This window comes from Lampetra fluviatilis, chromosome 36 (genome assembly GCF_964198595.1).
Source record: "Lampetra fluviatilis chromosome 36, kcLamFluv1.1, whole genome shotgun sequence".
Lineage (NCBI taxonomy): Eukaryota > Metazoa > Chordata > Hyperoartia > Petromyzontiformes > Petromyzontidae > Lampetra > Lampetra fluviatilis.
The window spans coordinates 4963852-4990391 of NC_136310.1; the positions used below are offsets into that span (position 1 = coordinate 4963852).

General features: G+C 42.7%; 1 protein-coding gene across 4 annotated transcripts in view; it reads left to right on the forward strand.

Moving 5' to 3' along the window:
• Window positions 1-26540, forward strand: part of LOC144945029 (ephrin type-A receptor 4-like) — a 154197-nt gene that overhangs the window by 69007 nt on the left and 58650 nt on the right. For all 4 annotated transcript variants that reach the window (XM_078873203.1, XM_078873205.1, XM_078873206.1 and 1 more), the window contains exons 7-8: window positions 14422-14584; window positions 21350-21455. In XM_078873203.1, the coding sequence (XP_078729329.1) occupies window positions 14422-14584; window positions 21350-21455 (269 nt within the window). The remainder of the gene's footprint in view (window positions 1-14421; window positions 14585-21349; window positions 21456-26540) is intronic.

Below are 26540 nucleotides of genomic sequence, written 5' to 3' on the forward strand. Positions count from 1 at the left end.
AGTAAGAACTCATCAACTTTACCCGCACATATGCTCAGTGTTAGAGGGAATGCGAGTGTGGGGTTTTTTTTGTTTGTTTAATGCTTGAGATGATGTTTATTATCCCACGTGTCGAGAGATGTGGTCAATTATTTTGTTGTAATCTAACAGATCAAAGTTTTATTTTATTTTTAAATGAGGGGGAAAAAAGGCATTGCTAATGTGTGCGGAGAGTACAATGCTGTTCATCTGCAACCAAATGATCTGCGAATTCCATTATCAGCAGTGGGAAATTGTGTCTGCTGTGTTGTTCAAACACCATACATGAGCTATGGTTGTCACCTGTGCGGTGATGTAAACAAAAAACATTACCAGGACACATCGTAGTAAGAAGCATTTCTCACAATACATGCAAAATGCATTGTGGGAAATGTCAACGCGTTTTCTGGAGTGGCGTGTTTTTACACAACTGACTAAACATGGGAGTTGTATGTTCCGGGAAGACAAGCAGATTTCACAGGAGGAAGTGCCGGATGAAACCGGGCAAGGTTTGCAACCCCAACCCCAAACCGATTATCCCTGCAATCCTCACTCGCGGAGAGACGATGAGATAAATAATATAATTTTGTGTGCCAACCTTCATTGACAAAACTACTCCAAAGCCGGTGAGACAGTATCTCGCTCATGAAAGGGGATACTGCAATTAAAAGTATATGTTACGAAAGAGAGCAGACCCAAATAAGTGCAGTAAACATGTTAAAGTATTTTTTATATGTAAGAACAAAGCATACATGTTTGCACAATGAATGAATGAATCAAGTAAAAAAATCTAACTCAATCAGAGCCATTCTCAATCTACCAATTGATGAACTCTTCCCGATGCCATTTCAGTCAGGAATATTTTTCGTTGACCATACTTCACCATGCTGGTCAGTGTATGTCAGTGAATATGAGGGGGGGGGCAATCAATGTTCATATCACTCGCCACGGATGTTAACTGTGGCCAGGAAGCAGCCTCATGTCGCTTTGTTCAGAGCACAATGCTTCAACTACTGTGCCACCTCTGCACCCCAGAATCAAGTACCTATAAATAGCATTCATTTCATTAGGTACAGATTACATAACGTCCTCGTCAGCAGCGTTACCTGGTTCTCCGTTTTACCTGGGACGAATGCTCAATGCCAAGTGATTTAGCGCGTCATTCCTATTACATGAGAATTTAATGTTTAAAGAATAACGTTTTGGGCTGGTTAATGTTCCCAATCTACCACACTATGATTCTCTTCGTTATTGCCATTTGCTGTTGTACTGTAAACTATAAGCAATTTTGTTTTATTTTACCAGATAAGGCCCGCTGAGCTATATAGCTCTTTTTCAGAAACGACCTGGCCACGAATGATAGCTCAACTAAGTGGCCTTATCACGTAAACATTTCTAACAGGCCAAATTACGTTCAGGAGGGGAAAACCAGGGGACCCGGAGAAAAAACCCACGCCACCACGGGGAGAACTGACAAATTCCAAATATACAGCAGCAGGCGTCAGGGTATCGAACCCACGACCTCCTTCATAGCAGGCGAGGCAGATGACATCTCTTTGCCACCATGGCGTAAGAACATAACCACAGGCCCCAACGAGAATCATTGACTGATTGTATCCGTAATCTTGCCAACTGTTGGGGAATGAATGTGGCCATTTTAAAACAATCATCCATTGTATCCCACACATTCACCTGACTGATTTGTGACCAAACTGTTTAATCCTCACGATGAATGATGTTACAGTATAATTTTCGGCGCTTTCATCTGAACCGAAACCCTCATTAGTCCAACTGTTTTAATCCACAAGCTTCCAATGAATAGGGCTTTCATCTTGCTGATTAATGAATGACAATCACTTACGGTCCACTATATACACCGCATTTGTATGTGGGGGCTTTCATCTTACAAAATACACAAAATCCAATCTGCCGGCCTTGAGCATACAAAATCAAGAGCATTCTAGCCAATTAATTACACGTCTCAGCCAATTGAAGGCAAGCCACACATGAGGAATGTTTGCATTTACGAATCACTTTAGAAAAGCTGCCAGGCTGCTTATTCCTGTGATGAAAAAGAGAGCGAGAGGGGTGAGATTTGACCACCAAAAAAATTTAATTTTTGTTATCTCAGTTGGCAAACACTGACGGACGATAGGGAGCAGTGATTGCCATATGATGATTAACTAACTATTTACGGTCCTTCATCGATCTACTGCTGGTTGAAGATCCCCGCAAACTGTGTTAGTACTCGATTTATTGGTGAAGGTAAAGACGCAGCCATGACACCGTTTGCTCAAGTCACAGGGTATTTTGGCCTTCTCTTCCATGATGGCCAGGCACATATTGGAAGAGGTGGAAGTGCCCACACTTCACCCGACAGAACGTGACCTTTGGTGCACCCATGTATGCTACGTGGGTGGACAAGGGGGGGGGGGTGGACGAGGGGGTGGTGATTTAAGAAACTTGCACGATTGCTTCAAATGCCACGTGAGGAGCACACAATCCATCAGCCTCTGAATCTCAAACAACAGACACACACAAACCCATACATCGTACAGCCTCTGTGCCTGGTATACAGGAGGTCGTGGGTTCGATCCCAACCCGGACGCTTGTACATTTGGAGTTTGCGTGTCTCTCTCTCTCTTCGGTCGTGTGGATTTTTCTCCGGGTCCTTCGGTTTCCCCCTCCCCCCCCACATTGAGAATCAACGTGCGTCTAAAGTATTTGGCTGATATACATTTTCACATGATTAAGCCACTTTGTTCAGCTGTCATTTGTGGCCAGGTCGCTTCTGAAAAATGATGTATATCTCAGTGGGCCTTACCTGGAGTAGTGCATTGTGTTCTCTCGTCAAAATATATTCCTGCAAATCTGACCTGCAGAAGTGCTGCAGAGATGGACAACCTTTGGACCGTCTATTTTTTTGCAAGTGCAGCTCCTGCATTGCAATAACGGTATGCTCACAGTTACACCACAGCAGCATCCCTTGAATAATATATGACAAAATAAGAATAATATATCTGACAGACAAAAAAAAATGACAGTTAAACTTCTCTTGACGCCTTCACCCTCTTATCTGCAAATCCTTTATCTACGGGGACCAGGGGATCTGGAATTCTGAAATTCATCTGAAGATCCTCAAGGGTCCTGATATTCTGGTTAAAACAAGTTCAATTGAGGCCATCGAAGCAGTTAGAGCTGTGAAGGAGGGACACGGCCAGTAAAATGAGCCTCCCGTGTATGTGTCTGGTATGAGTTGTTTTTCGCCAAGGTCGTGGAACAGCTTGCCCAGAAGTAGTGTTTAATGGAGCCACCATGCTTCAAACGAAGTCTACATTTTCAGACGTTATTTTCAGATGAATAGCTTAAATAAAGCAGACAAAGGGAAGAGTAGTCTGAAGTAAACTTTATAGTTTGTTCCCGTTTCTTGTTTACATCGTCCCACTCTTTCGTTTTTTTGTTCTTCAGTCACTTCATTATTGAGTAATTATCTTCAAGTAATCTTTGTTCTGGGACCTTGAGATGTATAAATAAATGATGAGGATGATGATGAAAATAATGATATAAGGCAGTGTTGCAAAAGAAAATCAATACACCAAAAGATTAGAAAGAAGCATTTTTTTCAATAAGTCCATGTTAACCACTACTACATACATGAGTAACAGTGAGTCTGAAAAAAGAAAACAACACGCAAGCTGAGAAATGTGCAAAGAAGCACGGATTTGCGTGATCTTGCAATGACACTGAGAGACAGAAAGAGGAACACGTAGACCACAGAACAAAGGCAAATTAGAGGCATCGTGTTGACTGCTAAGCCAAGGAAGTGGGTTTGGGCAAGAGAATAAGTCACTCGCAGGGATGGTGATGGCTGATGGTCGTGACTGATGGTGGAGTGGCTGCCAATTGAGGGAACGTGCCTCATAGGTAGAGCCATGATGAGAAGATGGAGCGATGCCATCAGCTCATGGAAGAGAGCCGGATGGATTGTTGCATCCCAGTCCACATTTATGGCCTGAAGCAGCATTTTATCCACGTGGCTTCCGATTGCTATGTTTGCCTCCGGTCATCCCTAATGCTCAGGCAGAGCATGCCAGGAATAATTTCCCGGCATGCTCTGCACAGGGATAATGTTTACATCGTTTGCTTGTGGTCTGTCGGTAAAGGGTGCATGTCTCGATCATACGAGCCGACAAATTTGTCATTGGGTTTTTTAAAAGACATTTTTGTTTTCTCTCTCTCTCTCCATCACAAGTTGATCTTTGGTTCCATGAAGGGTTTATGTTACGTCCCTGCGTATATATACGGTTCTACAATAACGTCAAGGGGCACCAAGGTGGCGAGATGTTATTTCCCTCGCCTGGCATGCGGAAGGTCGGCGGTTTGATCCCAATCCTGACGTCTGTATAGTTGGAGTTTGTGTGTCTCTCTCCCCGCGGTCGTGTGGATTTTTTTTCTCCGGTATTTCCCTCCACAATTAGAAACATGGACTTTAGATTATTTGGCTGCTATAAATGTTCACATAATGAGCCACTTAGTTGAACTATCATTTGCGGTCAGATCGCTTCTGAAAAAGCGTAATGTAGCTCAGTGGGCTTTACCTGCTATAATTCTAGATTAGAAGTTTTCGTGACTGCAAGGATTCATACTCTTTGTTTTTTTTCGGTAAAGTCACGTAGGTAAAAAAATAAATAAATGAAAAACAACTAAATTAAATCACGACGTTTCGGAGGCAACACAAGCTTCCGTCTTCAGGTGGAACGGTAACAGCCAAAGTCGCTGTAGTAAGTGAAGAGAGCTAACAGAGAAACGCGACTATTTCGGGCAAGAGGGGGGGAGGAGCCTAAAGACGGAAGCTTGTGTTGCCTCCGAAACGTCGTGATTTAATTGAGTTGTTTTTCATTTATTTATTATTTTACCTACGTGACTTTACCGAAAAAAACAAAGAGTGTTTACCTGGTATAATAAAAAATGGTTTAGTTTTATTTTAATGTTTTACTAATTTGCCGACCTTTCCAACACTTTGCACACCTGTCGTGTTTTTGAATTATTTTTTGTTGTAACTTTCTGACCTACGCCGACTGGACATCTGTTTAAAAGAGCTTTGCAGCTTATCGAATTCCTCCAATATAAAGACTGATTCTGTTAATGTGTCTCGCGGGGGGTCACTGTTCAGCCCTGCTAGCTTTGCCACTGGATCCTAAATAGCTTATAAAAATAAAAAGTGGACCGGTCGCTGCCGAGGTAAAGTATTTCAAAAATGGATTCATTTTGTCCCGCAAATGAAACGGTAAGAGAGAAACCTGTTAACGTAAACACGGGCGGCTGAGACGTCAATACAACTCATTTTAAACCACTCAAAAAAGATCATTCGGTAACTGTTTGCGTGTTATGTAGGCGTGTGTGATGAAATTGGGGGGGAAATATTATTAGGGTGACAATGGATAGAAAGTACTGAGTATTACATATAGTCACACACACACAAGCACTAGGATCAGCTGAACCAATTTTTGAATGTACATTCATAGCACAGAGCAATTGCTAGTCTGATGTTAAAGTCCTAGCTATAGAGAGCAATCACATACAAGAATAAGACCATCGATTCTTTGCTTTTCAGTATTGCAACAGAAAGAGATAAATTGTGAGCCTGTTTCCCATGTTCATGTTATACATGGTAAAGGTGCAGCCCTGCAATTACGTGTATGTACGCTGAACTTCTTTCGCACCGTACCTAGCCAACCGTGGTAATCGGAGGTACTTACTCACATCGCTAATGGTAAGAGGGCCTCTATTCGAGGAAGCTCAAGATAGTCCCATATTTCCCCCTACGCTTCCACGCTAGCCAGATGTGTTGGATGAGATGGAAGCACTCACTATTTACCCCACAACAATGAACTCCCCATCGATTAACTGGAGATGGGTGAACAGAGGCGCGTGGGTGGATTTAAGAAACTAGAACCATTGTTTCAACTGCCAAGCCGGAAGACAGAACTGGTGACTTTTGATGGATTCCATTTCCAGTGTACTAATCATCACACCTTGGCAGTATGCTTCATATTGTAGCGCACATTCAAGGATTTGACCACCCATTGTGTGAATTTGTATATTATTATAAAAAAATATACTTTCTATACTCCCAACACGAATGTGTGCAATTGCCAGTGTAATTAGTGTAAGTGAAAGGAATCTGCATGTATAATCTCCTGTGCCCGTATTTAAATGTGAAACGAAGTGGTTAAACATTTCCAAAATTACATACGGAATTGAACAAACCGATCATTTGTGCACAGTGTCTGATGACGGCATGATAGTGGAGTTGTTGGGTAATTTTTTTTTACAACTATCCACAATGACTAAAAATGCAATAATGTTGATTTTAAACAAAGTGCATGGGCAATTAGCAGCGAGCGCTATTATTTTATTTTGTCAACGTTTACATTTGAGGCGCATCGCAAAAAACACATATATATACTTACAATGTACAGTTCACTCGATATTTTTTTCGCAACATCTTTGTGACAAAAAGGAACTTTGCAGATATATGTACACTTTTTACCGTGTGTTTAATTGCCATCATATGCCGATGTGTGTGTTCCAGCGTTAGCTCTAATTATCACGATCTAATTCCAAGGCAATGCGTTGCTATCGCTTGCACTTGCTGTTGTTTATAACGATAGGACGCTATTGATGCTGCTAATCCTGCATACTGCATAATGCACGGGCATAATATGACTTTGAACCCCCCCACCTCCTACGCATTCCACAAGAAGTGACTAATCCCATATCTGCATTTCCCATAAATATGCTAAATTCCTCTTGATATGCAAATTCCTTTGTCAAGGCGCCCCTTCCCCCCTCCAACCAGCTTAAATATACGCTGCCAAGCCTGGTGGTGCCCATTCAGACGCTGTCTTTCCGACAGACCTGTTCTTTTCACCTGAGGACGGCAGCTTGCGTTGTGGCCGAAACGTCGTGAGAATTATTTTATTATGTTTTGTTTTTATTATTTTATTATTTCCCTTCTACGTGACTTTACCGAAAGAACCAAGAAGATAGGACGCTGCCAGGGTGTCGTGCTTCGACACTCTGGAAATATATAGGTCACCGTTCAATTCCATCACCTGGCACTACAGTTTTCAATAATAGTTAAGTTTATTAAATCCCCCCCCCCCCCCCATATCTATTTACATTTGCAAATGTGATTTGTAACTTTGATCCTTACCTGTGCGTCGAGAGTTCAATGTTGACGTGCCATTTTATTGAGGGACTGTGTGTTACCTTGATATGGTCTGGGACTGTTTTGTTGTTGTATTTTATACAAACACATTCCTGCGGAGGGAGCTGGTAGGAACGTTGGGTTGCTCGGTCAATGGCCAGGGTCAACGGCGGCGTGGTGTATTCCGCAAATATGGCCGACTGTGAGGGCGGGCACAAGCCGGCGTGAGTAGGTTAAACGTTGAGTTTTACAAGGGCACCACGGGGTGACCAGCCCCTCCCCACCCAGCCTCACCCCTCCCACCCCCCACCCAGCCCCTCCCCACTCTCCCCTCTCCACCCAGGCTCACCCCTCCCATTTTTGGATGCACGACGGATGGACGGACACAATAATCCCCTGTGGGCTGGTGTAACCAGGAGGTTCCTACCAGTATTAATGTATTCCTTATTTATATTTAGTGACTTGCTTATTTTTCCTAGCTCATTGGATTCCTCCGGTCTAAACAAAGATTTTGATTCTGGTATAAACGGGTACATCATGGTTTGTTGATTGAAAGCTTGCGTGTGATGGGATACGGCTGGCCAGCATGTAAGAGTAGGCCAAATACTCCCTAGAGTGTCCTTGATTGGAGGCCCTTCCTCCAGCTGTGGTGTGAACAAGGAGGTTGGGGGACAGCCCTGTTTTGCAACGACTTGGGGCAGGTCCACATTTTACAATTTCGGATGAGCCACGCTGTCAAGTTGCCTTCATTCCGACATTGAGAAAGTATCTACCAGTCTGACCATCTGAGACGGAGCGAGGCCTTGGGCCCTATCGCTACATGTGCACTAAAGCTTGACGTTTTTTTGAGAGAGGGAAAGTGAATGTTGCACACTCGAAATGAAGGACGTGAGCAGGTGCTCCAAATCGAGGGCAAACACATTCATTGTGGTAATCTGTAAAACGCAACAGCACGTGTGTCACACACAGCAATCCTCAACCGAGTCGCCATTAACCACGTGACTGGTGTACAAGTCCGGTGAATAAATAACTCTGCCAGCCACCCACAGGCCCAGCTCAGTTAGCGCATGCTGGTGTACACACGTGTATTGATGTACTGCCCAGCACATAAGGACTTTCACAAAACCACACTTTTCTCCCTTGCTGCACGAGGGAATAATTTAAAAAAGTGGTCCATTCCTAATGTGCCACATTACGAGATGTGCTTTGTTAGCATTGCGAACTCCGAAGAGTTTTATCCGTGGAACCGTCATGTTAAGGTGTTGTGTGTGTTGGCGGCATGAAAAATGTCCCATGTTACAGGTTGGGTTCGAGCACCGCACTTTATCCGGGAGGAAAAAGAAGCTTCTTTCGATATGAGTGCGAGTGCATGCAACGGAGGTTAAGATTGTCATGTCAGCCGGCAGGATAGTGTGAGGCGTGAAAGTTTGTAATGGAACATGCAAGGAAGCATCGGTGATAGACTCGTGGAGGGGAGGGCTTTTGCTGTGCGGGGCAATGTGTGTATGGATGGCAGAGAAGGGCAAGCGACTGAGATGTGAACTGGAGTTGACATGCAGAGGTCACCAACCAAGGAGATAATGAAACATTTTAAGAGCTGACCTTAGAGGTTTGAATGTTGACTTTGCAACAGTTGCAGGAGCTCGCAGGGGGAAGAAATGAAGGAAGCAGCGGTGAGGTGTGGTAGCATCAATGGTATTGTCCAAATTGTACTCTTCACCATTATGTATATGTGTGTGTTTGTGTATATGTGTATAAATGTGTGGGGAGCGGTAGTGTGTAGCGGTTAGCGCACTGCACTACGAACCCCGCTCACGGCCAACACCAGTGACGAATATCTGAACCGGTCCTGGGCCTCCCCTAGGTCCACTCAGTCTCAAATGAGCAACCTGGTACAGTGTGACAAAGGCGGCCGGGCGTGGTGCTGGCGTCACACGCCCACGTGTGCCGTGCCGGCCTTCATAGGTGCTCGCTACCAGCACTTGCCCCAATAGTCTGTTAAGGCTATACGGGGTGATCTTTCTCTTTGTTTTTTACATTAAATATTTGGGCAGTGGGAAGCACAGTTAATGCCTCAGCCAAAAATCTCACAGTTAGCCCATAACAACTGTCGATTGCGCTGACGGAACCTTTAAATAAACGCAGCAGCACACAAACAGCAGGCCCAGTACCGAATCAGCAACCAGTAGTTAACTTAGATGTGGGACAATTGAAGAACGGCAACACACCTAATCCACAACGAAATTGGGCAGCAATTTTCGCGGATACTATCCTCTGTTTGCAATCGAACCAATAGCCACCGGGAACCATTCTCTAATAGGACCAGCGAGGTGCGGTCAGGGGAGGCAGAGCCCCCCACCTGTCATACTCCAATGAAAATATCTGTTACGAAAAGTAAAAAAAAAAATTCCACTGGTCTGTGTTATAAATGTTATTTCTGAATGATTCCAATCCTTACAGAGAGAGAGTAACAGGCACGCGCTTATTGCCCTCACTCCATCCAGTGTCTGAGGGGTTGCGCAATCAGAGGGGAGGCTGAACGCGTCGCTGCCTCACCTCTCGCCTCTCCCTGCATTTGCAGCGGAGCTCCGCAAATTTGGCAATTTTGACTATGAAAACGATTGAAATTGTACAGAAATGACATATCACAGATCAGTGGGAAAATATTACTTTTTATTTTATTATTTTTTACTTTTCGTAACAGATATTTTCATTGACCGCACGTCCCTGAATATGACTGCCCCCCCACCCCCCGTCAAACTTCCAAAGCGTGGCTGCACACCCCTGAATGGTCGGAAAATTTGTCGAGCAAACGTGAGCCGTCCGACCAGGATGAGTGGCACGGAAACGCATCCTTGAAAGAGACTCCGTGAATCATCTCCTCTGGGCGAACTTTCTGCCGAGACATTTTCTTGCACGGTTCACGAATTGGGTCCTCCCTGAGTGTTTTGAGGTGTTCTTTCGTTGTTTGTTATTAATGTGCAAGTAGGTCACCCGTGTCGTCGCAAATCATATTATTGAAGTCCAAATTCGTTTTAATCCCCACTTTCCTCAAGGTGACCCCCGTTTAAGCTCGATGTTAATGGTGACGTAATTATATCAAGTTGCTTACATAGCAACTTGCATCCTGTCGCTCCTCGTCCTCTACGTTCTTAATCTTTGTTGTCTCTCTCTCTGTTTCGCCTCCTCCGTGTGCTCCATCACGCTTTCGCTCTCTCTCTCTTCTCGCCCCCCTTCACTGGAACAAACTTCCCCTCCACATGAACCCTATCCTGTTCCGAGATGTCTGCAAGTTGCAGGGTAGGTGTCCTGTTCACCGCTGAATCTCTGAATCCGCGCAAGCGGTTAGCATTCATTTGCTTTAGAGAGGCAAAGCGCCGTTGTACTCACCGCAGAGAACCGTAGCGACACGACCGCACTATGTGATAGCTGGTGCCAAACCGTGCCACACAACCTCCCGCATGGCCTTGTGGGAGCCTCGGTACATCTTCTGACATGAAGACCTCACGATAACGTTATTTTATGTTAGTTTTTCTTCACGATTTCGTTCCGGTGACACAATCGGAATGAAATCAGAAGGAAAACTAATGACGTACACGTACGTTAAGCAGTCATCTTCACTCACTAGTCTCCACTCCTCCATCAAAAACTCACTTTTTGTTTCATAGCTCACCCCACGACCTCTTAATCTCCCCCTCATAACCACTACCGTTCCTGCTGCATCTTCACAATCTCTCTCCATCGCTACCACTCATCCATCCAATCCATTCATCATCATTTGCTCTCATCAATTTACCTAATTCATGCATCGCAGATTCACCCATTACTTTCTCTCATCTCTTTTATTCACCTCATCTCGACCATTACATTCACATGTACCATTGTTAATTCTTTGCGGATCGCCTGGGCCATTCATATAGCGCCTTGGTCAAGGCGCTTACGAATTACGTTAAGATAAGATAATGGGTAATTTGGCTTATACGGTATTCTAGAGCCTGCGGGATATGCGGTGTTACTGCCGTAAGCCATTCTCACTCCGCTGCGGATGAATGGGCACAGCGGAGTTCGTCGATCAAGCAAAGCATGTCGAATGTGGTGGGATAAACTGTGGGTACTTTCACCTATGTGGAAGAGTACATCAAATTGCTTCTTACCCTCTAGAGGGAGGTCCTTCTGCCAGCGGTGGCATGAGCAATAAATTGCAGGGCTGTACCTTTGCATAAAAATATCAGATGCTAATGACGCATTTAGACTCATGGAAGATCCACAACTGTACACATGAGGTAAACAAACTGAGGAACAGTGGAAATGAGACAGTAAATATGAGATTAAAAAAGAAAATAATTGATTCTTCACTGCCATCGTGACCCTCTCTGATGGCCAATGGTTGTTGTGATAAGAATGTTGATCATTAGAGCAGGTTGATCATTGCATTACGTTGATATATATTTAAAGTACAATATCCTTTTCAAATGCCCTTTTGTGTTGGCAACGTTGATCATTACGTCAATTTGGGTACAATTGTTTTCATATTATGCTTAGTTAAGCTAAAGTTTCAGTCGCATTATACTTTTCTGTTACCCAAAAATAATAATAACGAAAAGTTCAACAGAGCTATAATATCTGTTTTATATCAAGCCAAAAAAGGTTATGTCAAGGCTTACACAGACTGACAGACCAAAATAATGATACCATTGGGACCACGGTGACCTTGAACGTTGACCTTTTGACCCAACCGAGATATTGTGTCTCTGTGTACCACCTTTTCGAACGCCATCAAGATTGCTGAAGAACATTGGCTGATGTTGCCAAGAACAATTCCAGCCATATCAGGGGAACACAATCGAGCAGACAAGGATGATTCCTCATCCTTCGCTGTTGCCTTTGGTGGGAGGACAACCATAATCAACTATAATGGATGAGCAATCTTATTTTATGCATGCCGTAAATGATGGGCATGGGTTCTGTCGGATACACAATGACAAATAAAGACAAAGATCGCCCGAAATAGCTTGAACAGACTGTTGGGGCAAGTGTTGTTAGCGATAACCTATGAAGGCTGGCATGGCACATGAGGAGGTGGGTTGCAAGTGCAACTCCTGACCACCTTTGTCTCCCCAATGCTTATGTTTAGGCACCGGACCAGGTAGCCGACCTAGGGAAGGCCCGGGACAGGTTAATGAATTCGTCACCATGAGCAGGAATTGAACTCGGGTGGCTGGGTTCGTAGTGCCATGCGCTCCTCATATAGACTGGTGGAGAACACTGCTCAGATATATAAATGTACACACACAAACAAGGCACAGAGACTTATATGATGTGCATGCAGAAATGCACTTGAAATGTAAATTTAAATGTTTATATATTTTTTGTAATTTTACTTAGCATATATTTGTAAATATAAATTCACATATAGCATATTAACAAGGAAGTAACATATTAAAATGGTACAGCTTGAGAAAATCCTGTTTCATGTTTCTATTGGATTATACTTAGTTTCAAACTGCTTAAAATACAAGAATAGGGTTTTTCCCATTTTTTCTGGCAACAAAACTGAAACCTTTTTACGAGGAATCGTGTCTGCATTAACCACAATACTTGTGGTCAAAGGAGGTCCCATGATGCTTAAAAATACATTGCATTACACACTAAACACAGTTACACAGGATTACAATTCCCCATGCAACGTTTTTGTAGCATGTGTTATATTTTCTAAAAAATTAAATTTTCAATGTTATTTATTTTATCAATAGCAACAATGACCTCAAAGCCACAGAGCACGCAGTTGTCCATAGAGAATTTTACGTAATGCAAGAAGATGCGGAAGAAATAAGATATACGGTGTTAAAATAAATCAGGCAAAACTTATTTCCACTATAATTTTCTAAGCTTGATCTCACCGTGCATGAAAATAATCCAAAGATTATATTTGTTCATAAGATGATAAAAAAGCATATTTACTTTTAACCCAAACGTATGCATACAAATATCCTCTTCTCTTCCTGTTTGACATTGGTAATCATACGAAACAAATGCCACCAGGGAAAGGCAAAGCCAGTTGAGACCAGAATTAAAACAGAGCTCGATTATAATATCAGGCACAGGTGGGAACATGGGTCGTCTTGAGTTTTATGCTTCATAATTGCTTTCTTTTTAGTGAGGTAGTGTAGTAATAGTAATGTTGTGTTGTAAAACCCTCCTCCACCCGACAGCCAATTAAAAAAAAAGTGTCACGTAAATTAAACGTGGCCAGACGTATCACTGCTTCAGCAGCGCTGCTACCGGTTGTTTTCGGAGAGCAATCTTACGACATTTACACGCGGGACGGTTTACAACACATTGTTTTTACACGACGAGCTAACCCAAAAGAAACCGATTATGAATTATAATATCGGTCGTGAAAGCCTACCTGTATAATATTTGAGCTCGATGTTTATTTACATGTTCTATACGTCCACCGGGAAAGTGTGTATCCAGTAGCTTATATAATTCATATAGGCCACTCAAAAAAGCTTAAACTAAATAATGGAATACTGCGTCGGCAGTTGGTGCGTAACTAAACTATGAACAACAAAAATCGCATGCATCAATTTCGGTACCCTGAAGAGGAAAATGTCTACGCAATGTTTCCGGCTATGGCTCTGTTTCTCTGCAATGAATAGCGCCATTTTATGATGTGTTGCTCCGTGTGTATGTTTTCGATATTTTCTCTATGATATAATTAAAATATTTTCCCTCTGCTTTGGATAAAGAGCCATTTCGCAAAAACGTCACCGATTACATATTGTTTATTTTTTAGGGCAGTGTTATTCACTCGTGTGTTGAGTTTTCAAAGACGCCTATGATCAACTCACAGGACCTCTTTCAGTTTCTGTTCGTATTAATCTCTGAGTGATCTTTTAAAATTTGTTTTAAAGCTTTCGTGACTGCAGGAATTCATATTCTTGGTTCTTCCGGTAAATTCACGTAGAAGGGAAATAATAAAATGATAAAAAAATATCTTTTTTTCTCTTCTACGTGAAATATAGTTTTATATATTTTTTTATTTTTTTATTTCCCTTCTACGTGACTCCGAGCGATCGTTCCTCGTTGAACACACACATCCGGTGAGCAAAGCAAGAAAAGCAAATGACCCATCTGCGCAACGTTCTAACGCAACCAAACCACTTTCTCTCCAAATTTGCCTCCAGGAGCAAACGGAGATAAGCTACACCACGGTGAAGTCCAAGTGGAACACCATCACCATTAACGGTCTGAAGCCCTCGACAATCTACACTTTCCAAGTGCGCACACGGACGACGGCAGGGTACGGGCAGTACAGCAGGCCCTTCCACTTCCAGACCTCCAACGAGCGTAAGCATCGTGTCCAATTGTTTATTCTCAACGAACGCTGTAACGGATTTTTTGTTGTTGTTGTTGTTGTTTTTTTTTTAACCAGGTAAGGCCCACTTGAGCCGAAATAGCTCTTTTTTTTCCAGATGCGACCTGGCCACAAATTATTATAGCCCAAAGAAGTGGTTTATCACGTGAAAATGTATAGCGCCCAAATACTCTGAACAGCATGTTGATACTAAATGTGGTGTGGGGGGGGGTATTCATTTATGCGCCGCTATTGACTAAGATGAAGAAACGCACGCGAAAATATATTCAGGCTTAGCGCTGCTTATCACACTTACGCACTGCGAGAGCTACGGTCTTGGCATGTCTATTTATTTATTTTGTTAAATTCATGTCCGAGGTGCAGGGGAAGAATTTCTTTTTTATTCTGAGTTTATTTTTTTGGCATTTTCGAAAAGGTAATAAAGGAAGCACCGAGTTTTAACGTATTTCTACAGCCATTTCCAATATTTCACAGACTATTCAAATTCCAAATTTACGTGACTCTCATGACCTCCATTAATCCTTGCTCCCTGAAAAATGTACATGAACAGTAATTAAACGGGGAAGTTGTTTTAGCACAAGCCAGGACTATTTTGTAAGAATAAGCTGTCAATCTTTTCTTTTTTTTATCCTTCCAACCTTGGTGTAATGGTAATCACACGAAACTTGCCACCCACCCACAGATCGACAGATACTGTATATCTCCCAGTGCTGCATTTGAAACAATGGGGCAGGTTTCTCAAATCCCCTGCCTCTGCTGCACCCAGGAGTTTCAATGGATGCACCACAATTTCAGCTGATTGGAAAGTTGCTTGCAGTGGGGTAAATTGTGGGTAATCCCACCTCTTTCAAGACATCTGGCCAGCGTAGAAGAGAAGTTTTGGAACCACGGCTCAAGATAAAGCGTGCCTATTTATTAAACTATAAACTAAGCTATTTTTACTTAACCAGTTAAGGCCTACTGAGGTATATAGCTATTTTTTCAGAAGCGACCTAGCCACAAATGATAGCCCAACGAAGTGGCCTGCTTATCATATAGACATTTAAAGCAGTCAAATACTCTCAATGCTTAAATCTTGACTTAAAGCTTTCGTGACCGCAGGAACTCATGTTCTTGGGTCTTTCGGTAAAGTCGCGTAAATAGGTTCAAATAAAATAATAATACAAAATAACTGAAAACTACGACGTTTTGATCGCAACGCAGGCAGTCGTCTTCAGTCCTTTTCCTGAAGACGACCGCTTCCGTTGCGATCTAAACGTCGTAATTTTCTGTTATTTTTGATTATTTTCTTTGAACCTATCTCCGTGACTTTACCGAAAGACCCAAGAATACACTCTCAATGCTTGTTTCTAAATGTGAAGGCAAAAAGCAGAGGACCCAGAGAAAAATCCACACAACCACGGGGAGAATATGCAAACTTCAAATATACAGGTGTCAGAGTCGGGATCGAATCCCCTGTATACCAGGCGAGGTAGTTAACATCTCGCCACCGTCTCTCAAGCAGAGGCCGTTCCACCATTAGGGGCATAAACAAGAAAATACAGGTCGACACATTCAAAGTGTCATTGAACAATGTTCAACTCCATTCGTGGTCCTGAACCGGTTGTGGAAATTTCACATTCCTGTAACACTTAACAATTATATTCATAGCACAACCATCTCACATTTTCATGACCAGTTTTAATTAGACCAGAACCGAGTTTAAAGCTGGATCATGCCAGAGCTGTGAGAATTAGGCACTCACCGCTTCTGGAAAAAGTTGACAGCGCAAAAAATAAGTATATAACTGCACCAATGTTAGACGTTTCCTACCATTTGGAGCCACTGCGTAAGTGGCTTGAATTTGTCTACACGTTGCAGTGCTATTCCTTGAAAGAGGTCTATAGTGTACGATGTCCTGTCTCTTTGAATTGCATTAGGCACATGAAGGTAAAAATGTCCCAAACATTATGCATTGTGTGGGCGAATTATTACACTCAACCTATCGCATAAATATTTCATGCATTGTCAGGTTGGTGAAGATAATTTGAACTGAATGTTCACCGAATCGAAATGAAAGTCCACGATTTTAATAATAACAGGTGCAAAGGTGGGAAGACATTTTTTTAAATTAGAAATATACAGTGGAGAAATTACAGATGCATCCCTTCCCAGTTATCCATCTGCTCAAGCAGAGATCACAGCTGGATTGTATCCTAGGCAATTAAGGCTGCTGATTGACCATTTTTTCCAATGTATATGCAAAACATACTTACATTTGGAGATGGTAAATAAAGATCATTAACAATCATAGTCATCTTGCTCGCTCATGAATAGCAAAAAAAAGCGGCGAAATTAATCATCAATTAAACTGCAATAAGTACTATGGTCCAATGCTGAAGTCTAATGTTTGTCTTGCAAAAACTAATTCAGAGCTAAATAAACCAATTATAATTTATTACACAAAAACACACATATTACATTTTTAAACAGACTGTAGATCACTCTCACTACCAGCTACACTACAAAAAAATATATAAAAAATTAAGCAAGCTATTGTGCTTGCAGATGTATATGAACTGCATGCATTTTGTGCCTGTTTATGCGTATACTTACAACCAAATGCACACTGCACAGTTGCAAGGTAAACATGCACACATGCACACGACAAGGTAAACGGTAAAGGTGCATCACGGCAATTGCTTGCACGTGCCACTGCTGGTGGAAGAGCCCCCCACTAGAGGTAATTCTAGAGAGCCCCCCTTGGGGGTATATTGCCTAGTCTTCCATGCCAGCCACAAATATCCACACTTTTCGCCACCACACGTGACCTGCCAACCGACTCTGTTGTATTCATTTATACCGCTGGGCGCACAGAGGCAGGGGAATTCAAGAAACTTGTACCATTGGTTCGACTATCACATCAGGATATAGAATTGTTGGCATCCGAATTTGCGAGTCTAGCCTTATAACCATTATACATCGTGAGCTCACGTACCACGTGACGTTATCTCTTAATCTGGATTGTTCTTAATCGTTATCGACCAACGGTCAATCCACTGCTGGATGACGGCCTCCCTGAGCCACCACGATCTGTCATGCTCCTGCGATGTAATAATTCACCCAGCGTCTGCACACCAGCTGCTTCCATCCCTCACTTGAAATGACAGGCATGATTTCTAGACGTGCCATGCTTGAATCCACTTACTTTTGTGAACAGTACGAAATTATGTCATTAACCTTCTTATATTTTAAAAAAAAAAGTATATATATTTTCTAAAGACAAATCCACGTTGGAGAGCATTAAAGGGTCCATGCATATGCATTATTTTTATTCCTTGTGAGGCCAACTTCAACCTTCATTTGACTACCAATCACGTTTCTGCCAGTATTGTTATTTAAGTGAATATTTTAATGGGTTGCCCCAGTACAAACCTCATTTTCTCCAGTCTATGATAATAATAAAAAATACATTTCCATCACATCCATGGAGCTTAGCTTGGCTTGGTTCTTCTCGCTCGCTCACTGCCCGTTGTGACCTTGAAGATGTTTCTTTCTGGCACGCTGCAGAACTCACTAATCAGAGCAGTCACTCGGCATCCTTCCACCTTATACTCTCTGTTCCAGCCTATAATCATTGGCCATTTCACACATGCACAAACACACCTGAAATTTATTTCGTTAAGCCTCTGATTGTGGCACCTTTAAAAAAAAAACACACAGTTTTCTCCCCATTATTATTTCCTTCCTATATATTTACTCTTGGACACTAATTCAGTTAATGTATGCTGTTAACATGACAAACTGAAAGTTATTGGTCCTAATCGTCTTGTTTTTTGTATGCTAGCCAATCAATTTGCTTTTTTCTCTCTCTTCCGTTATGCCGGAGCAGCTACTTGTGTACAATTTGTCATGCCAATCTGCCATTTAAATCATGTTAGACCTTGAACTACCTTGCCAACATATTTGTTCTCATGGATTTAAATGCCTATAGTGTTGCCAGGCGCATGTACGGAGCCTATTACATAAATCGTGTTCAAAGATTCTGCAAGCGGATGTTTGTCTTCTGAAAACACAAAATCGGTGAACGGTGTTCCAATTCCTCTATAATTTACGTTCGAGCAAAACTTGGGTTAAAATGGAATCCCAAGCTAGAATTTGTAAGTGGTGTCACGGGTCAGGATATTGCCACTGTTGACTATTAACCCCTATATCCTAGGGACCACTTTTACGGTTCCCAAGATATTAATGAGATTGAATCCCTGCGATATTGCATATTGAAAGAAAAAATTACCGTGTAAAAATTGCAACATGCGAAGTATTTTTCTTTTCAGTTTACTGTATATTGCTTATTACATTAAATGCACATCCTTTCTCAAAATTGAGATAATTGAGCATTTAAGCTGAAGTTCCTCAAGGACCACGTTGGGTTTTTGTCCATCATGGTCGGCCACAGCATTGCTTTATCCAGCCATGCTGGGAGCTGGAGTGTACGGATGCGACTTTATTCTGGGGAGTGGTGGTACAGTGCTTAGCGCACTGCGCAATGAACTCGGCAACATGAGTTCGATAGCCGTCACACGGACGACATCGGTGGTGAGTAATATCTGAACCAGTCATTCTCTACCAATGCGCTCTGACCAGCATGGTGAGGTATGATTAAATAATCGCCATTGGAGTGGGTAGACCGTTATACAGACTTACAGCGGTGGATTGACAAAGCGCTGATTATTATGGGGAGTAGTCATGTTTAAAACGGCCTTTGTCCTATCATCACGAAACAATTTGTCATACCGCAGTGCACATTCCACCACTAGAAATTCACAGGGCTTGGCTCGTTTCCACATCAAAGTCTTGGCAGTGGGGCGTGTAGATTATGGGAATAGGTGGGTGGCACTGCCAGAGTTTGATATGTTGGACTGAGGTCCAATTAATATTCGAGAACTAACCATGCCAATCAAAGTTGAAGTAACCCGTGCACTTGTACGTATGTATGTTGAACATCTTTCGCACCGTACGTAGCCAACCATGTTTATCGGGGATGTGGGGGAAAGGACAACAAACTATACACAAAAAGCTGCCCTAAAGAAATTACTTTTCAATCTAGATTCTAAAGTGCATAGCTCCAGTGGCTTCTCAATACTTGCGTGTTCGACACTTGCCCAACACTTGCCAAATGTGAAGTAGCAAATTCTTCCTGCGGTTAGTGCGTGAAATTTGAAACTGAATGCTTTTTTTCTCGTGGAGTCTTAGTGGAAATTAGACTCTCTGGTGTTTTTTTTTATCCTCCAGGAGTTGTGCTTCCCTGGGCATACATCCTGCATTCCCTCAACCGTTACTGCCACTGAAAAGGAGCCGCTACTATGTTTTCCATCACATTTGCGTAATTTATTCATCTCGTTTTTTGCTGACCCAAACAAACCGCCAGAACAGTCGATCCCATCCCCGTGGTTGTTTACAGTCTGTGCTGTTATTGCTAGTTGATCGTAAATCTATTAAAACCGACATTTGACTTCGAATTGGCCTGCCTGTTTTCCGGGTCGATTAAATATGCAAATAAAAAAAAACATTACCTAGTCTCATAAAACGACAGTACAGCGCACACACACACACACAAACACCGACAAAGATTTTTCCCATAAGCCTTCCCTAGGCGGTTTGGGAAAGTCCTATCAGTGAGCAGCACTTGAGGCCAGCACAGATCACAACCTCGCGTGGTGCTTGTCACACCGTACTACCAACCGAGCGAGCCGAGCTCGATTCTCTCTCACGGCCAACGCCAGTGACGCACATCCGTACTATTCCTGGGCAAAATTAAGGGAAAGATCACCCCCACCTCCCCGTATAGCCTGAAGAGATGATTGGGGCAATGGTGCTCGCGATCACCTGTGTAGGCTGGCACAGCGCTCAAGAAGGTAGTGTTGCCAGCACTACTCCTGGCCACCTTGGTCTTCTCAGTGCTGATGTTGCTTTACTCACCACATCAAGTTCTCTGTTCAGGAAAAGTCTACCTAGGGGAGGTCCGGATCCCGTTGTATTTTTCACCACCAATTAATTGAACTCAGGTTGCCGGGGTTTGTATCTCAGTGCACTAATCATGGTGCCACCGCTTCACCCGTTGCAGTACATACACACACATGCCATATTTGAAATGTGCCAGACACTGTTTGAAATTGATACTACAATATAAGAAAATAGCGCAAGCTGTCCCCCATTCGACAGGCAGGCCACCGTTGGAACCACGGTCGTAAGATGTTAACTATCTCACCTGGTGTACAGGAGGTCGTGGATTCGATCCCAACCCTGACGCCTGAAAATTTGGAGTTTGAAATTTTCTCCGGTTCCTCCGGTTTTCCCACCATACTGTATTTATAAAAATGCATTTAGAGTAGTTGGCTGCTAGAAAATTCCACATGAGCTATCATTTGTAGCCAGGTCGCTTCTGAAACATATCTATATAGCCCAGTGAGCTTTACCTGGTAAAATAAAAAATGGTTTAGTTTTTTTTTAATGCCTGGTTAGATAACAGGCCACCCAAGATTAGCAATCTAAAAAATGTCAGTGTCCTCCATGATGCCCTGAAGTAAAATGTCACTTGTCATAATTGCTTACCACTGCGAGACGCCTTCTCTTCCAACTGTGGAATGTATCGCTGAACACCATTCAGCACATGCATTGCCTTTGATACGCGGGTACCTCTTATCGCGTAATTGAAATGTGGATATTAAAAGCGTGTTTCTTTCTGTCTTCCTTTGCAGCGCTGGATATCTCCAGTGATCCGAGCCAGAGCACCATTGTGTGGCTATCCGTAGCGACGGGGATTATAGTTGTCCTCATCATTGTTTGCTTCTTATTGAAGGGAAGGTAAGAAGCAATCTTAAATCATTCTTCCTTAAATCTGTCAAGTACTTTAATGACACGCGTGGCCTCACTTGATATTTCCTAGATCGAATGCAGGCATACTGGTTAAAGATGGATATCGTTGAGGAGTGACCTTTTCTTTTCTTTTTTTTTACAATCTTTTGACAGGAAGCTATTTGTGTAAATGCCTTAGAGATATGATGAGGCCGTGTTGTACTTACCCTCTCAAAAAATATGTCAATAACTGTTATTGGGCAAACAAAGTTCATTCTGCCTTGCGTCGTCAATCTAAAATGCTCGCGTACGATGCAGGCAGTTATTCTAAGTAAATAGCGCTCCGTGATGATTTGTTAGAATTTCAACGGATCGCAAAATTAGTGCGCTCCGCTGTGTAACATTGAGATGTTAATACAAAGCCAGACAAGCAGTGCACCTCCATCTGTAGTCAGTCGCATATGATGCAGGCAGTTGTTCATGTCCTAACTTAAGGCTTGTCTTAAATAACGCGTGCTTAAAATTACAAAAGCATTGGACTTTTTTTGCACTGAATGTATCACAAGGTAACACCTTTGTAAAAAAAAATCTATCACGGGACCATTTGTACCTGAATTGGAGACGTCTGTGTGCATGTATTTTTGTGGCTCGTGGTGGCGTAGTGTTTCGATTTAAAGCTTTCGTGACTGCAGGGATTCATCTTCTTGGTTCTTTCGGTAAAGTCACGTAGAATGGAAATAATAAAATAATAAAATTAAAACATTTTTATTTTATAATGTTTTATTTTCATTATTTTATTATTTCCATTCTACGTGACTTTACCGAAAGAACCAAGAAGGTGGCGTAGTGGTTAGCGCATTAGGCCGCGAACCCGGTGATCAGAGTTCGATTTCCGCTCGCAGCCAACATCGGTGACGATTATCTGAACCGGTCCTGGGCGCCTCCCCGAGGTTGACTCGGCCTTAAATGAGTACCTGAGTGCGGTGCGTGAACATCAGCATGTGGGAGACAAACGCGGACCGCTGGCCACCTACCCTCTCGTGTGCTGTGTCAGCCTTCATTAGGTTCTCACTTGCCTAAGGAGTCTGTTAAAAGCTTTTCGGGTGATATTTGCCATTGTTTGTCTTACACTTGCACACATAACTGTCCTATTTATCTACAACACATTTGTTGTTTCATTAACGGGACATTGTTTTCATTGTCAAAGTAAAAAAATATAAATATATATCTAATTTGGCCTATGGGCTTTGCAGATAAATGTTTTGCTCATAGCAGCCTTGGACCAGTCTTTAAAGAGGCGAGTCCCAGTCAACCAAGTCGAATGCATACACATCGTGCTAACACAAGGACCCAGCCAAAATAATTATTAATAACAATGAGCATTTACAAATATATGCACAATAATGCCGTGCAAGGCCGCTTCTTTATCGATTATTTGGCAGGAACACAAAGGTTCATACAATACATCTGTAGGTAATTATAAATAACGTATAATATTGGCTAAATACCGCTTTTGTGGACATTTGCTAGATTTTGTATGGTTTTCAAAATCAGCGTGCGTTGCTGTGCAAAAACGAACATGTAAATACAAAGCTAGGTAGCAGTGCACTCCATCCATCGTTAGTTACCACCCCTGCAGTTACGGGGGTAAATGAGGTTAACCACCACACAAAGATAACTCACGTGTACATGCAGCAGAAAGCTGGCTATTAGCACGACCCTTTGGAGTAAGGTCAGTTGTGCTTATATCCAACGTGTACTTGTATCAGAAGTTTCCCATCGCCTTCAGCCCACCAATGTACGTAATCTGATATTGTCGTTTTTTTACGGAAATGTGCTTATGAGTTGTGTTTATAAGCAGCTTTTTTTGTAATGTTTGAATCTATTTTCTATCACGTTTGCCGAGCAAATGCCCAAAGTCCTAACGCAACAGGTGGCCATATTTGAGTTGTAACAGTTGTACATGTATGGGTTCATACGTTTCTAGAATTAAACCAGGTTATCAGGCCTTAGGAAAAGAGACTACGGGGGGCATTGATTTGGGCAGCCTTTAGCGGCCACTGGTGCCAGATTGAAAGATGTCGTGTCCACAGCCACCCCACCCAAATAGTTCCTGAAGAGAATGTTCCACAGAATGTTGGTTATGAAATGGGTGGATTGTAAACACCATGTTCCGTTGAAAAGAGTAGACCATTGTGTTCCAGTTGTCTACTCCTGATGCAAATGTGTTCATTCATTACGAGCGAGGTCAAGTTGGTAAAGTTGCAGCTCTGCAATTGCTTGTTTCCCCACTGCTGGCAAAAGGGCCTCCACTAGAGGGAGTCCCAGAGAGCCACTCTACAGCGTATTTGGCCTACTCTTTCACGCGAGCCTGACGTCTTGGCACACGTGGGAGTTACCCACACTTGCCTCCACCGCACGCAACCCGCCGACCGATGAAAGTTGGCATATCCATTTAACTTCGGTGTATAAATTTACGCTGCTGTGTGGACAAAGATGGGGCAATAACAATAACAACTTGCTCCGTTGTTTCAACTCCCGCAATGGGACATAGATTGAGTACGATAACCATTACACGGCTTTTTATCCGAACCGCTCGACGTGCACGTAGCCTCTTTATCACAGCGCCGTGTTCCAAGGGGACAGTGGACAGACTAAATGCAATCAGCGGAGACGTAGAATTTCCATTTTTGTCTGCGACCACGCTTCCCATCAGGATATTGTCATTGGCAAGTGCGGTAGCAGTGTGCACCTTGATTGTAATCCAGGTAAACACGGCCGGGGCATTCCTTGCGGTGGCTTTCTCTGTGATCGGCGCTCGTGGGGATTACGTGTCACAAGGCGACACTGTACGCGTGGCCAATGCGCCTTCACTTTTGTTGCCAAAAGCTTACATTTTCTGGCACATTTGCAGTCGGCGTGTGATGCCTGCAAGTATGCGTTTTCACCAGGAGGGTTATTGGAGGCGGAGAGATGACAGAGTTCACGATGGAACGCACCGGCGTGCGCACATACATTAGAAGGGCCATCGTCCTTAATCGGTAGGATGGGAGGTCCTGAATTCAAATAAAATAAACGGTGTCAATCGATGGAGCTCAACCCCAATGGAGCGTGGAGACCTGAATGGAGTTCAAAAGAACTCACAAACAAACACCTCGTGAAAGACCCGACGCAGAAGATCCCTGGGTTTAATCATCCACGAAGCTCGTGGTCCAGCCTAAACCACATCACCAGAAACCATGGATGATGCGAATGCCCGATGCACAAATGGAAAAATAAGAAACTCCCCTGTGTGTGACTGTGGTCATCCAGAACAGAGACCGTACAACGTACAACGACGCAATGGCCGATCCACAAATACGAAGGAGACATCACAGCGATGCACTCCGCTGATCCTGGCCTGGCCACCTGAATGTGACATTGTACGTTGTTGCTCTGCATATGCATCAGCCATACGAAAGAAAAAGAATGGGGACTCATCCTGCATAACAGTGCATTGTAGTAATTTCCTCAGTCACGAAGGAGTAAGATCATGCTGGGTGCGGTGATTCCTGACCACGGCTAACATCAGGTGGAGACTGATATCTGAATTGCCCTTCCTCCACCAAACCTATTTCACCAATCCGCTCTGACCCACGTGGGGAAGGATGGTCAAATTATGGGAGAAGTCTTCGTCCAGTGGTGGATTAACACATTTGTTCTTATTGCCGTTATTATTACTATTTTACCATATTTCACTTTGACCTGTGGCCACAATCAGAGACACTGAATTCGTTAATTATTTAGCAAGTCTATTATTTTACACATGTGATACACATGTTTAAGTGCATACACTGTGATGGAGACTGAAGAATTTTCGTTAAAATACTAAAAAATTTTGATGAAATCAATAAAAGCAAATTTGATTTATAATTCTGAAAGACAACAACAGCCATTACAGTATTATGCATATTTACCTTTATTTAAATATTTTAAATTGAATATGTTAATCCTAGATGTGACGATGATTTAGGTTCAGAGATGCTTCATTTTGTCCCTACATTATTGCGGATGATCCAATGAATATGCCCACGGTTAATTATAACATTCGAGAGATTCAATTTCAGCCGCACGTTAACTGTGCGTCTAATGTGTGCATATTCATACGCACAGCATGTACGAGCAGAGTGGGAGCTGATTATGGTCGTCAAGATGATTAAAAATTTGAAGTGGCTGATTTGCTTAAAGGGATGATGCCTTTATCGGTGTGGAGAGCCGGCATTGCCGAAAATCGATGTGCAAATCATAGCGGCTGCCTGCGATTAGAATCAAATCATCACGTATAGTGAGCTTTATGACCTCAAACCGGTAACCAGTGAATATTAGAGGGAGGGGGGAGTGGGGGGAAAACATTATTAGTTGGTTATTTGACTTTAATTTGGCCGAGGCCTGCTCTGACAGTTAAAGTTTATTAATATAAGATTGACATAACAAAATACTCTTTTGAGCATGAAAATATATACCACAACACGGTTACATTTAGTCATGCAATCGCAACAAAATATAAACGGATCATTAGGAGGTCATCTTCTTGACAAAAAACACGAAATAATTTGCAACTCTTTGACATCCACCGCCGATCGACTAACTGTGGCATACCCAAATGTGACACCTGGGTAAGACAAGAGCGGGGGTGGGTGGCGAATTTAAGAAAATGTGCCCGTTGTTCCAACTGCCACTCCGGGAGATCGAACCTGTGACCTCTGGATTGCAAGTCCAGTGTGATGATCATTAGCACGGGGGCAGCATCCCTTGAACTTGGTAGCATGTGTTATTGCAGATCACAGGAAGTTGCAGTTTGAAGAGTAAAACATCTTGGGCTCACCACGTGATGCGTGTTTCTTGAAGGCGAGCTTTAAATTGTACATTGCACGCATACAACCTCCCTCTGTGGTCTGCAAAACAAAGTTCGATCGCATAATACATAAAGCTTTCGGGGCCAATATTATAATTCATTATCGATTTTTGGTTAAGGTTATCGGTCTATCTGGCCAATTTTCCGTTGTGAAACCATCCACCACCCGACATAGCCAACCAAATTGAATCGTCGCGTTC